Raw genomic sequence first — 13,441 nt, forward strand, 5'->3', positions numbered from 1 at the left:
GAGGTTTTTTTATGTGAATTATTGATGCTTATGTGATTATGATATTGAATATAAATGATTTCCCCCGAGCTTCGTCGTGTGTCTTTAACTCTCAGATTGGCGGTGCAGATGTTTCCTGGTTGTGGGTTTCATCACATGGGGTTTCCTTTCATCGGGTCCAGCTATACTGATATATTATATATATATATATATAAAAATATAAATATAAATATATATATATACACACACACTATCACTAATCACTATACTCACACTCATGTGGCTCACCAGTGGTAATTGCCGCATTCAGATGTTTTATTTGTGCAAAAGTATCCATAACCCTCAGTTAAAATATTTAGATATGCAAGTATTCATCAATAGTATTACATATTACATCTACAGATTACATATTACGATAACCAATAAAGTAAAAGTGAATAAAAAGTGTACTTTTGGTTTGAGTTCAGTATGTGCTGCTCTGCTCTGGCTCGCTCTCTTCACTTCTGGTGGAGGGTCTCCGTCTCTATGACAACGGTTGCTATGGCCGACATTAACTTCACACCGGCAGTTAGCTAGCGTCCACTCGGTAACTGAGATTTCAGAAGTTGGCCTCGCCAATGTTTCAGCTGCGCAGAGGATAAAAAAAAGGAGCGTTAGAACTTCCGGTTGGATTTAAGGTAACGTTGTGTCAAAATCACTGTTTAGAAGATTACATTAGCAAACGTTACGCTATGTCACTTGTTCACCCTTCAGATGTAAACGTTGCGTTACGTTGCTAGCGTTAGCAGCTAACACTAAACAGTTTACGGTTTTAATTAACAGTTTTTTAATGCTTGTTGTCCTGGTTCAGTATAGTTATTTGGAAACAGCAACATAGTTACACACATGTCCTGTTATTACACAGCTGGTTGTTCATTTTCCAAATATAACGTTAGCTTATGTCAACGTTTATTAATGTTAATTAGTGTTCCTGGGGGTTTTCATCCACATCATGCCTGTAAAATAAAGCATACTCAGCTAATGGGCTGTACATATTATTTTCTCTTAACAGGATTACATCCAGGCTTAATTGTTAAAAATGAATAATGTTATTCTGCAGAAGATGGAAAGGAACTATTTGCCAGGTTTTGAGGTACACAGCAAACCTCCAGAGGCCAGGCCCAATGAACAGAGGGGCATCTACTCAGAGGACATCACCACATTCAACTTCCAGGTAAAATACATAATATGCATTTGCCTTTTCAAATTCTGACAGATATTATATCATGTTGTGCTCATTATCATGCTGCTGTGCTCTGGCCAAAACCAAAGGCTATAACTGTTAATTCATTAGTCTAGTACAGCTGGACCTGAGATCCACCGGAGGTCACGGGGTCGATCCATCGTTGGGTTCAGTGATCTCAACACAACAAAAGGTGCGAAACTACTGTATAACATGACATTTTTTAGAAATGTAGGCATTTATTTCTGTAGCCAAATATGTATTTATAAGAGGAACATATGCTTCTCTAAAGTACAACTTTTTAGATGCTGTGTCTGAAATCTTTGTTCTTCTCCACTGTTTTCCTCAGTTACAACCTTCGAGGCTCCATGCAATCCTGTTGAAAACCATGGACCTGTCCCACAGCAAGCACAAAGTTGTTTCTTCTTTTGGGGTGGAGGTTCACCCAAGGTCCAGATACCCTACCAAACCGCCCCGGGCCAGATTCCCCGCAAGTTAGCGATAGAGAGGTGTGCAGTGTTTGTGTGCAAGACAGAAAGGACACTTAGTCTCTAGTCCATTCATGACATTTCCTGTAGTGAACGTATTATACATATTCTAATGTCAGATTCACTGCTGAGTGATTCAGACACTGAGCTTCTATCATACGGCACATATGTATTAATTTATTTTATATCGCACATTAGCTGATTGAGTGGCATCCATGCATTGGTTTATTTTCTCTGCCTGTTGTTAAGACTTACTGTTTTCTGTTGTTCTCTCACAGATGTCGAAGGGAATATTTGAAACTAGACTTTGAACAGCTCTTGGCAGAAAAGGGTATATGTTCCAACCTCCTAATGCCAAGACACAAGAGCAGTCGTGATGAGCATATCACTACAACGGACGATCCTGTATCCCCTTACCTTCCCCTGGAGGTGAGTCTGTTACTGCTGCAATATTTTCTGTGGCATTTGGGTAGCCACTACATCTGATATTTAAGGTCAAAGTCCACTCCACACTCATGTTTCATATCTCTCTCCTTTAGATATTTGACAATGAGGAGTATGACTGCCGGACTCCAGAAGACTGGCTTGCCCTGGGCAATGATCAAGGATCACCTGGTGGAAAACCTATTGCTGCAAAAGCCCTGCTGCCTACAGATGACAAGAGTCCCTGTGGTACATTTTCCTCAGCAACACAGTACAATAGATGTGTAAAAACAGAGATGGTCACTATTTTCTTTCTTCTCTCCTTTTTAAAGACGACCCAAAAAGTGCCCCCGTGCAGTACAGCTGGCATGTCGTTGGGGTTCTTGACTATAGTAAGGAGACATGCCAGTACTTGGTACAGAAAGTTCACCAATGCAGAAAACTGACAGATGACGAAGGAAATCCTACTCTCAATGAACAATACCAAAAGAGCAAATCTCCTGGTTGGTTTTCCATGTTCTTTGAGTCTCATAACTTCATCTTGTCTCTGTCTTGTTCACCATGTATGTATGCCCTCCACCCCCCTCTTATTCATAGGAGTAAACTCCATGCTAGCAGGGTCTAAGCTCTGGGTACCCAGGATCAGATTGTTATTCAGTGCTGAGGATCCACGTGTCTTTGTTGAACGGATCCAGTCTGCCCTCAGTTTGAGGGAGGACACAGAAGCTGTGATTCTCTACCACCTGTCTGTGGACTGCATGCCCATCAGTAGGGGAACACCATCTCTTGATACCCACAGCCTCCAGCGTATCAAAAGACGTGCCCTTTCAACCCCTGGGCTCAATCTGAAAATGTGAGTAATGTCATCACGTTGCTGTAATGTCTCTTTGTTCAGTGTTATCTGTTTTATAACACATGCCTCTGAGTTGAAATGTTAACTAAGGTAAAGGTGAATAACTGGAATATTATGTGTGCAGGTTGGAGAAGTGTATAGAGTATCTGGAGAAAGAAATCAAACTGGAATATCAGCGGACAATGAACCGCATGATCTTTGACAAGGTAGTGTTGAGACATCCAAAGGAGTTTTCACACATCGTCCTCCCGAAGAAGGATCCTGAATATGAACAGCAAAAAGGTATGACAGTTGTCCTTGTATACATTTGATTGAGGTAAGATTAAAGAAATGTATTACTCCCCTATATTAAACTTGGAGTCATGTATATATTCTACCAGACAGGCAACAAAAGGCCAGTTTTCACTCCCCAGGCAAACACTAATTTCCTAAAAGGCTCAGTAACAAATAGAGTGATGAAAATATGGGATTCTTTCCCACTGTTATTGACTATATAACACAAAAATCTATGTTTAATAAACAAATAAGGAAATACCTGGGCACATCATATTTGTAGGACGTTATGTATATTTATTTGTGTATATTGCTGGGAACTGTTGAAAGAGAACATTTTTATTCATACATTTTAATGCCATTCTCTAATATGTTGACTGTAATGTTTAATGTATGTTTTAGGGCACAGCTGATGGGGATCCTATAATAAACTAAACTAAACCTAGCATTAGAATCAGCATCTAAACACTGGTTTGTTTTATCTATGCACAGGGCACGCTCCAGGTCCTGGCTTTGACTTTAAGAAACAGCAAGCTGCTTTTGTCCACCGTTCCCTGCTAACGAAGCCAGAGGTGATCTGTGTATTATCTGAAATAGAGTCAGAGTGCAACACCGTAGCAACCATGACGCTGTTCAGTGTCACCTCAGTCAAACCGCTGCGACTGGACAAGTTTGGAGACGCCCAGTCTCAAATACACACTCAGGTATTGTAGCATTGGGGTAGCTTTTCTTCTGTTCGACGATGACTTCAAAGTCATTTCTTTTAAATAAGAATTTCAATGTACCGTGTGATCAGTGCAGATATAGCACCCACGTTTAACCACTACAAAGCTAAAAGAATCATCCATCAGGGCAACGCCTCTTCTTTTATTTTATTTTATTATGGCACTGGTAACAACAAGGCCTGCACAAATCCCATTCAATCAAATGTAACAATAGATTTTGTTTTTGATGTGGATAACCAGAAAGAGATACCTTGAATAACACACCTGGATTTCACATGAATATAGAAGCTTCACATGTTTCCCTCCTCCTGCAGATCAGCTTGTTTCTGAGGCAGGAATGGATAGAAACGCTCAGCAAGAAAATCCGTCACAACCTGGTTCACAGCGGCAAGGGTGCATACAATGTGAACGAGTCCTGCTGGGAGATGTACCAGTATTCCAAGCTGTGTAGGCTGATGGCTGTGGTGCGTTTAAAACTGCAAGACTCCCTGCACTTCCTGGTGCAGAAGTCGCTGGTCAGCCTGACTCAGCTGATGTTAAACGCCTGCCACAGTGTGCTAACATGTCCTGAGGACCTGGTCTGGGGGAACAACCTCATCACAAGCCCTTACAAGTAGGATAGCATGCATGGGCTCACATGTTTGAGTGTGACACAACCTATAACTCTGCTAAATATTGTAATATTACTACGTTCTCTATAACTAGGCCAAACATGAACCCACTGTTCCTGGTGGACTTGGTTCTGGATCAGACTGGGGTTCATTACAGCACTGCTCTGGAGAACTTTGAGACATCTATCGTCAACCTGTTTGATCGAGCTATTCTGGCCACCAACAACATACCGCAGCCTGATCAGGTAAAATAAAATCGTTGATCACCTGAATCACAGAGCATGAAATTAAGCATCAAAATGTGATGTAATACTTGTTCATGAGACCTCTGTCCATGGGTGACGATAATGACTCCAGGGGAGGATAATTGAATGGTTCCTCTCTTGTCCATGCCAGTTTGTGATGCAGCAGCTGTACTTTGGTGGGGATCCAGTGCTGGAGTTAGGGGCATCTTGGGAACCAGAAGTAATGGAGCTGAGAGCGAAGGTCCGCAATGCTCTGGTGCAAGCAGCCATACCTCTCAGGGCTTATGCTGCTGAATATGAGAAACACTTAGACTTACACAACTTGGACATCGAAACGCTTCTCAAGTAAGCCTCACGTTGTGTATGCAGGTTCTCCAAGTGTCAGATTCACGGCCCATTCAGGAGGCTTTCCTCGTTGAATCATGGAGTCATTTAACTCTTTTCTGACAGATCTCATACGCATGCAGAACAGACGGCCCAAGAAGTAAAGAAAGGTGTGGAACAAATTCTCAAAGACAAGGAAAGGCTCGAGCGCTCTCTGCCATCCTCCATTGTCATTGGTCCATTTATTGTCCGTGTGGAGGCGGTACGTCAGGCTCTCTCTAACAAAAGAAGGGCTTTAGCCAATGCACTGCTGGACCAACTTGTCCTGAAACTACGCAAGCAGATTAATGATGTAAGTCATTTATTGATACTGTATGTGTGTGTGTGAGACAATGAGGAGTATGTAGTGTACATGTAGTGTATGTATGCAGTACTGCATTAGTGTTATGTACTGAAATGTTTTAATAATTACATTCTTTTTTAACCATTACTCCTAAATGTACTTCAGTTTGCAAGTGACCTTGTTTTGACTTTGGTTGTAAGTTCTTGTCTCATATGTGCGTAGGCGGATGAAGTGTGCAACACATTGAGTACCAAGCTACATGAGAGGCCAAACAGCGTTGAGGAACTGACTGAAAAGAGAGAGTGGATAAAGCAAATCCCAGAACAGCTCAAGAGCTACAAGGTCCACATGCACATGCATGGACTGGCTATTTCTGTTAACCGTCATATGGAGGGTTCTTTGTTCGTAGACCTGATTTTTTATTTTATTTTCAATCTTTCCAAAGCAGAAAACCCTTGGCACAACCCTGTCAGAATATGAGCTAATAGAATCACTTTTCTACTGTCTCTCAGATGAGGATGCTCATAAAAAGTAAGTGTAAAATCATCCACATGCTCATGTTCTAATCTTTGAATTTGCATGCTCTGATATGAAATGAAACGTGAGTTGATGGGTTCTTAGTGGTTAGAGTGAATAGAGGAAACTGTCGACTGATTGCTTCACATGTCTGCAGGTTGACAGCTATTGTGTGGCCTCAAAGGATAATCAGCCAGATGGAAGCTGTCGCCGTCCAGCATGCGGAGGATGAGAAGCGCTTCCATGATATCCAGCTGGTCGACCAGAGCAACTATCAGAAGGACCTTGACTCCCTACAGGTCAGCTGAGCAAGACTCCGGAGAGTAGCTTCGTTTGGACGGATCCCTTTATTATATGTATTTTTTTGCTTGTGAGCTCTCATTTCTAAAGTCATCCACTCTAGAGCGTAATTTATTATTAGTTAATGTTAGAAATGTAAGGTTCAGTAGAAGTAAGTGTGTGTGTAACTGTTTTTATAGATGCTGGTTACTGGGTTTAGCGGTCATGCTGACGCTGACCAGGCCCATGTGATGGCCAACAAGGTGAGGCATATAAGCAAGAAGCTTGAGGAGTGTCAGACAATGGCTCAGACCTACAACACCAGAGAACGTCTGTTTGGCATTCCTGTCACCAATGTAAGTGAAAGAGAATCCATCAAATGATGTCTAGATACATTTTGTCAATCAAGAGAATATATCCCCTTGTTTTGAACTGCTAAACAAACAGGGAAATAATATACTATATATATACTATAATATTGGTCATGCTTTTTCTGACAAGGAAATTGTAAATATGTATTCCAGAATGATCAGCTGCAGAAGCTGCTTCAGGACTTCCAGCCCTTTAAAGACCTATGGATCACCACCTCTAAATGGCTATGTTGGCATGCGAGCTGGTTAAATGACCCCCTGTCTTCCATAGACCCTGAGCAGCTTGAGCGCAACGTTACAGATGCCCACAAGACCATGCAGAAATGCATTAAACAGTTCAAGGACATTCCTGGTCGGTGACACCTCTATCTGCATTCAAACGTGACAAAGTGTGATTGTTAATATGCCTGATGTATTTTATTTCTTGGCCCATATTCACTTTTGTCTGACACGTCCCCAGACTGCCTGATGGTAGCATCTGCAATCCACAGCAAGATAGAGGACTTCTATGCTCACGTTCCTCTGATCCGGAGCCTGAGGAACCCAGTGATGAGGAGCCGCCACTGGGAGAAGCTTTCAGAACTCATTCAAATGAAAGTTATGCCCAAAGCCAAACTGAACTTCACTCACTACCTAGAGCTGGGCCTCCACAACCACGTGGATGACATCGCTCGGGTGGCTGAGGTGGCTGGGAAAGAGTATACCATTGAACAGGTACGTTTGAACAGAATTTCAGCAGTAACATTTTGATTTATTTAAACATTTTTTTTACAGAATGATGGTGTAGCAGAAGCGTAGTGATTTGTGTTGTTTAGAAGCTCTACTCACTGTTTTTTTCCCCACACTTTCTGTCTCAGGCCCTGGAAAAGATGGAACAAGAGTGGTCATCAGTAGACTTTGATGTGTTGCCCTACAAGGAGACGGGCACCTACATCTTGAAGAGCCCAGATGAAGTGTCACAATTGCTGGATGACCACATCGTCATGACACAGAGCATGTCCTTCTCTCCTTTCAAAAAAATATTCGAGAGCCGTATCAACACCTGGGAGAGCAAGCTCAGACTGACTCAAGTACGCACACTCACTTGTGGTCGCTTAGGGTCTTCTATCACTGCCGTGTAGTGTCTTGTGTTGTGCTAGTGACCTCTTGTGGTGGTTGCAGGATGTGCTGGAGGAGTGGCTGACGTGCCAGAATTCCTGGCTCTACTTGGAACCCATCTTCGGCTCTGATGATATCATCCAGCAGCTGCCTGTGGAGGGGAAAAGATACCAGCAAATGGATCAGATATGGAGGGCCGTCATGAAACGGGCCTTCAAGAATCAAAAGGTCAGAGCTTCCATAGTACTTCGTATTGATAATGCATGTGGCAGATATTTTGGCAACACATTTTCAGGAATTCAGACTTATTTTCTGTAATAAGTCTATAATAAACTAAATGCAGCCTCAAATCAGTCCCCATTGTTTGATCCCACTTCCATTATAGCATTAAATCATACATATTATTATACCAGGCTCTCAGTTTCGAGTCCTGGCTTCACAATTGTAGTTTTTACTGGTATTTATAATCACAACTGATATTGTTTAGAATAATAAATCAGTGAAAGTGTAAAATAATATTCATATATAACATATATAATGTTATGGCAGTTCTTTGACGCAGACATTTTTGTCCTCTGAGGACATCAGACTTTTGTAAAGTTTGGCATGAGACAGTGCGATGGGTGATAAAAATGCTTGCTTGATTGTTGTTAACTGTTAATGTGTGTTTCTGCATTTCTCTTTAGGTGATTGAGCTTTGTCCAGATTCTCATCTACTAGCCAAATTGAAAAAGTGCAACGCACTATTGGAACAGGTACAGAAGGGTCTCAGTGAATACTTGGAGAAAAAACGAGGCTCCTTCCCAAGGTGAGCCTCACTGAAAGTGTCCTGAAGTTCCCCTGGCTTTCTGGTGGTGATAATAATAATAATAATACTAGAGTTAGGGTGCGTTGATCTTTTTTCATATGATGTGAACAAACTTGCCAGAGAGCAGCCAAAGAAACTTTGGGGGTGGCTGTGAAAAGAAAAACTAGCAATACCTTGTATCAAATACGAAATAACGCTACTTGATTAACAATATGAAGTATATGGGGACTGATTTGCTAAACTTTGACACACTTTTTTAGGTTTTACTTCCTGTCGGATGATGAGCTCCTGGAGATACTCTCCCAGACCAAAGATCCTACTGCTGTACAACCGCATTTGCGCAAATGCTTTGAGAACATTTCATTGGTTTGTTGTTTCTTTGATTTCATATATAACTAAAAATATAACATGCTTACTACATGAGACTGAAGCTCTTGTTGGTTCTCAGCTTAAATTCCAGCCAGATCTTCAGATCACACATATGTACTCTGGAGACGGGGAGGAGGTGAAGCTGTCTCTGCCGGTGTGGCCGACTGGAAACGTGGAGGACTGGCTAAGGGATGTGGAGAAATCTATGAAGACCACATTGAGGGATAACATTGACCGCTCGCTCAAAGTCTACGCAGAGGTCTGTGACACTCACTCTCACTTTGATGTGGTTTCTACTCTTGTATCACTTGTTTGTACAATTTCAAGGCAGATTTAAGTTTTTGTATAATCTTTTTGTGCATCCCTCAGCAACCTCGTGAGAAGTGGGTGTTATCCTGGCCTGGTCAAGTGGTGATAGCTGGCTGTCAGGTTTTCTGGACTGCTGAGGTGTCGGAGGCCCTGGAGAAGGAGGACTTGGCCAACCGCCTTTATCCCCAACTACAAACACAGGTGTGGAATATGGGACCCCTATTCAAACTAAATAACACTTTAAATATCCATAACTGGTGAAAAATATACACGTTTACAAGTAACATTGTGCATACTGCAGTATGCTGACCTTCTTAAGACGTTCCCTTTTGTTTCTGAAGCTGGAAGACTTGGTGCAGCTGGTGAGAGGAGGTCTGTCTAAGATGCAACGAGCTGTGCTGTCGGCCCTCATCGTCATAGACGTCCATGCTAAGGATGTTGCAGCCAACCTGGTCCAGCAGAAAGTCTCCAGCATCAATGACTTTGAGTGGATCAGCCAGCTCAGGTTATCTGTTTGTCTGTCACTCCTGATTTTAGACTCCACTGCATTCTATTATTCTACAGTATGGATGCAGAATGAGATTGATACTGATCTCATACTGTTTGTAGATATTACTGGGCAAAAGATGACTTGTACATCCGTGCAGTGAACGCAGAGTTTCTGTATGGATACGAGTACCTTGGTAATTCTGGACGTCTGGTCATCACCCCGCTCACTGACAGGTAGTTAAGTCTAATGTCATCTACTCTGTTGTTTTCTGACTGTCATATGCTCTTTTGAATACACCACCTCCTCCCTCTGTCAGATGCTACCTGACCCTAACAGGAGCTCTACACCTACAGTTTGGAGGAGCTCCCGCAGGTCCAGCAGGGACAGGAAAGACTGAAACCACCAAAGATCTGGGAAAGGCACTGGCTATCCAGACGGTTGTTTTCAACTGCTCTGATCAGCTTGACTTCATGGCTATGGGCAAGTTTCTCAAAGGGCTGGCCAGGTGAGAGGCAGGTGCTAAAGTGTGATAGCATGCTGTTAAATATCAAACATCGTCCATCAATCCTGGCTTCCTGTTTACAGCTCCGGGGCTTGGGCATGCTTTGATGAGTTCAATCGTATTGACGTGGAAGTGTTGTCGGTGGTGGCACAACAGATGACCACTATACAAAAGGCCCAACAGCAAAGGGTGAGAAGAAGCTGGTTCACTTAGAGATTCATGTGCTGGTTGATACTTAACCCCAGATTACCTCTTTGTACAAGTACTGTGCATAAATACAGTGAGTATATCCATTTTGTGTATATATGTTGTACTTTTTTCAAATGTATTTGTTTTTCTTTACTAAATTGTATATTTTCTCATATATTTGAGTTGAATAAACTAAACCTCCTGGAGCAACTGCAGATACAAGTATTACTATAGATAGTATTGTTGTTTAAAATCCAACATAGGTTCTGATACATTACTTAGTTACACATATCTGAATCAAGAATCAAAAATGATCGTATTGACAAATGTTGCTTATATGTGTCAGTGACGATGACAGAGAAGTTAGAAAACGGTTCAATATTATACATCGCTAGTCTTTGCAATGGTTTGACTACAGAATAATGTTTTTTATACCAGATTATCTCTTAAAATATGCAGGTTTTTTTGCACAGATTAGTCACCAATATAGAATGTTGGTCAGTCAGCTTCAGCACGGTACTGTACCGTTTTAAAGAATTAAAGTAAAGACTTAGGAAGTAAGAAAAATATATACATTTTTACCACCACTGCATTCCACCCATACGTACCTGTAAGGTAATTGTGTGTGTGTTGTGTTTTTAGGCAGAGTGGTTTGTGTTTGAGGGGACGGAGATCCCTCTTGTCCCTTCTTGCGCTGTGTTCATCACCATGAATCCTGGTTACGCCGGACGCACCGAACTGCCCGACAATCTCAAGGTTTGAACTTCGATTCATCAGTTAAATACCTGAATGATATTGAGGTTAAGCTCAACAAAGGAGACGATGTCTTCTCCAGGCGCTGTTTCGTCCTGTGGCCATGATGGTTCCTGACTATACTATGATAGCTGAGATCTCCCTGTACTCATTTGGATTCAGCGATGCCAAAGTCCTCTCCAAGAAGATCACCACCACGTTCAAGCTCTCGTCTGAGCAGCTTAGCTCTCAGGTGATGTATGAATGGATCAGTTAAATCTTCAAATACATTTCTATCTACCAAGAAAATACACTATTTGTCCAGGGAAGTGGCTGTAGTTTAGATTATTACATCTATTCACAGCAGGGACCATAAACATGTAAAAACATGCATTCATCTCAAGAAAGAAAATGCTTTGTCCTAGATTTATACAATAGTTAATTTTCCATCTGGACAGGTGAAACGAAACGATACAATAAAGTGGAGGTGTATGTGATACTGAAAAAGCAATTTAAACAGAAGTTACATTACTTTTTAAAAACTTACATTTTACAGCATTAAACAATAAAATATTGGTATACAGCATGTACGTATATAGTTAACACATTCCTAACAGGGTGGAGAGATGTGTGTTTCTATAAGAAAACAAAGATGTGCTGACTTGCTCTTATTTATATGAAGGATCATTATGACTTTGGTATGAGAGCTGTGAAGACTGTGATCTCAGCTGCTGGAAACTTGAAGAGAGAAAATCCCGACATGAATGAGGTAAGACATGTTTTTTTCTTTGTTCATGAAGGCAATGAAGTATGAGAAAATATGGAGTTTGAAAAACGACCTGTCAAATTAATATAATTCTTCTTGCCGTCTCCCAGGAGTTGATCTGTCTGCGAGCCATTCAAGATGTCAATGTGCCAAAGTTCTTACAGGACGACCTGAAGCTCTTCCGTGGTATCGTGTCTGATCTCTTTCCGGAGACAAAACAGGAGCCAATCAACTATGGCACACTGGAAGAGTCCATGCGTAACGTCTGCATCAAGAAGAACCTGAAAGATGTGGACGGTGAGTGTTTCTGGAAGTTTAGAGAATATGTTTTCAGACGTGCAGGTACCTGTATTTTCAGGATGAGTAGCTGACAATGTTGTGGTGATCACAGGGTATATAAGCAAGTGTATTCAGCTCTATGAGACCACTGTGGTGAGACACGGCCTGATGTTGGTGGGACCTGCTGGATCAGGTAAAACCAAGGTGAGTCTTTTATGGGTCAAAATATCGATTACAGTTTTATTCCCAGTTCTCCAAAGTTGACATTATTGTGTGTGTGTTAGTGTTATGAGATACTAGGTGAGGCTATAACCGCTCTGAAGGGCCAGCTCTCAGTGAGTGGTGGTGTCTATGAGGCGGTTCAGATGTATGTCCTCAATCCCAAGTCCATCACCATGGGACAGCTCTACGGGGAGTACGACTTGCTCACACACGAGTGGTAAGGGAGGCTTTGTGCTACGCAAACAAGCAAAAAAGTCTCCTACGATACAAGCAGTTTTTTCTCTTACAGGACAGACGGTATCCTCTCATCCGTCATCCGTGGAGGTGCAGTATCCATGGACAACGGGAAAAAGTGGTACATGTTTGATGGGCCAGTGGATGCTGTGTGGATCGAGAACATGAACACTGTGCTGGATGACAACAAAAAGCTGTGCCTTAGCTCTGGGGAAATCATCAAGCTCACCGATGTAAGGTTAACTCTCAGTTGTTGTCCCCGTGTTGTGTCCCATGTACATTCAGACATCTTAAAGTTTTCCCCCTTGCAGGTGATGACCATGATGTTCGAGGTGCAGGACTTGGCGGTGGCATCTCCGGCCACAGTGTCTCGCTGTGGTATGGTCTACCTTGAGCCCAGTATCCTGGGCCTTAAGCCTTTTACAGAGTGTTGGCTGAAGCGTGTCCCTGAAGCCCTGAAACCGTTCACAAAGCAACTGGATTCCCTGTTTGCCAGGTTCCTGCAGGTGAGACAAGAGACACAACTGAGAGACGCAAGCAGGGAATCATTATAGTAGATTATGAAAGTATAAACAATGTGCTGCCTTTTGTTTTTATTTTTCCAAACTTTTTCCCAGGACTCTCTCACTTTTGTCCGCACGTCAGTAAAGGAGGTCATCACATCTCTGGACAGCAACCTTACCTGCAGTCTCCTTAAACTTATGAACTGCTTCTTCAAGCCCTTTGAAATTAGAGAGGTGTGTGCTGCTTTTCCTGTTAGACATGACATGACATGTATTTCTGTGTAGCAG

The 13,441-nt window shown here is 42.1% G+C and overlaps 1 protein-coding gene across 1 annotated transcript in view; it reads left to right on the plus strand.

Annotated features, from left to right (window-relative positions):
- Positions 1 to 1,081: 1,081 nt before the first annotated feature.
- The window catches only part of LOC311027345 (dynein axonemal heavy chain 1-like), a gene marked incomplete at both ends in the record, with an annotated part of 28,982 nt that continues 16,622 nt past the window's right edge, over positions 1,082 to 13,441 (plus strand). The window contains 36 exons of the mRNA XM_084031334.1: positions 1,082 to 1,192; positions 1,551 to 1,651; positions 1,968 to 2,118; positions 2,229 to 2,361; positions 2,445 to 2,469; positions 3,090 to 3,247; positions 3,836 to 3,942; positions 4,278 to 4,576; positions 4,669 to 4,819; positions 4,971 to 5,164; positions 5,270 to 5,495; positions 5,709 to 5,828; positions 5,935 to 6,017; positions 6,160 to 6,301; positions 6,482 to 6,637; positions 6,806 to 7,004; positions 7,113 to 7,366; positions 7,510 to 7,722; positions 7,814 to 7,978; positions 8,437 to 8,558; positions 8,819 to 8,924; positions 9,007 to 9,186; positions 9,297 to 9,437; positions 9,578 to 9,741; positions 9,846 to 9,959; positions 10,043 to 10,231; positions 10,312 to 10,417; positions 11,060 to 11,173; positions 11,253 to 11,402; positions 11,832 to 11,918; positions 12,026 to 12,212; positions 12,307 to 12,398; positions 12,479 to 12,633; positions 12,706 to 12,883; positions 12,962 to 13,156; positions 13,268 to 13,387. Of these exons, the coding sequence (XP_083887460.1) occupies positions 1,082 to 1,192; positions 1,551 to 1,651; positions 1,968 to 2,118; positions 2,229 to 2,361; positions 2,445 to 2,469; positions 3,090 to 3,247; positions 3,836 to 3,942; positions 4,278 to 4,576; positions 4,669 to 4,819; positions 4,971 to 5,164; positions 5,270 to 5,495; positions 5,709 to 5,828; positions 5,935 to 6,017; positions 6,160 to 6,301; positions 6,482 to 6,637; positions 6,806 to 7,004; positions 7,113 to 7,366; positions 7,510 to 7,722; positions 7,814 to 7,978; positions 8,437 to 8,558; positions 8,819 to 8,924; positions 9,007 to 9,186; positions 9,297 to 9,437; positions 9,578 to 9,741; positions 9,846 to 9,959; positions 10,043 to 10,231; positions 10,312 to 10,417; positions 11,060 to 11,173; positions 11,253 to 11,402; positions 11,832 to 11,918; positions 12,026 to 12,212; positions 12,307 to 12,398; positions 12,479 to 12,633; positions 12,706 to 12,883; positions 12,962 to 13,156; positions 13,268 to 13,387 (5,388 nt within the window). The remainder of the gene's footprint in view (positions 1,193 to 1,550; positions 1,652 to 1,967; positions 2,119 to 2,228; positions 2,362 to 2,444; positions 2,470 to 3,089; positions 3,248 to 3,835; positions 3,943 to 4,277; positions 4,577 to 4,668; positions 4,820 to 4,970; positions 5,165 to 5,269; positions 5,496 to 5,708; positions 5,829 to 5,934; positions 6,018 to 6,159; positions 6,302 to 6,481; positions 6,638 to 6,805; positions 7,005 to 7,112; positions 7,367 to 7,509; positions 7,723 to 7,813; positions 7,979 to 8,436; positions 8,559 to 8,818; positions 8,925 to 9,006; positions 9,187 to 9,296; positions 9,438 to 9,577; positions 9,742 to 9,845; positions 9,960 to 10,042; positions 10,232 to 10,311; positions 10,418 to 11,059; positions 11,174 to 11,252; positions 11,403 to 11,831; positions 11,919 to 12,025; positions 12,213 to 12,306; positions 12,399 to 12,478; positions 12,634 to 12,705; positions 12,884 to 12,961; positions 13,157 to 13,267; positions 13,388 to 13,441) is intronic.

The sequence above is a fragment of the Eutrigla gurnardus genome (assembly GCF_963514095.1).
Source record: "Eutrigla gurnardus genome assembly, chromosome: 2".
Taxonomy (NCBI): Eukaryota; Metazoa; Chordata; class Actinopteri; order Perciformes; family Triglidae; genus Eutrigla; species Eutrigla gurnardus.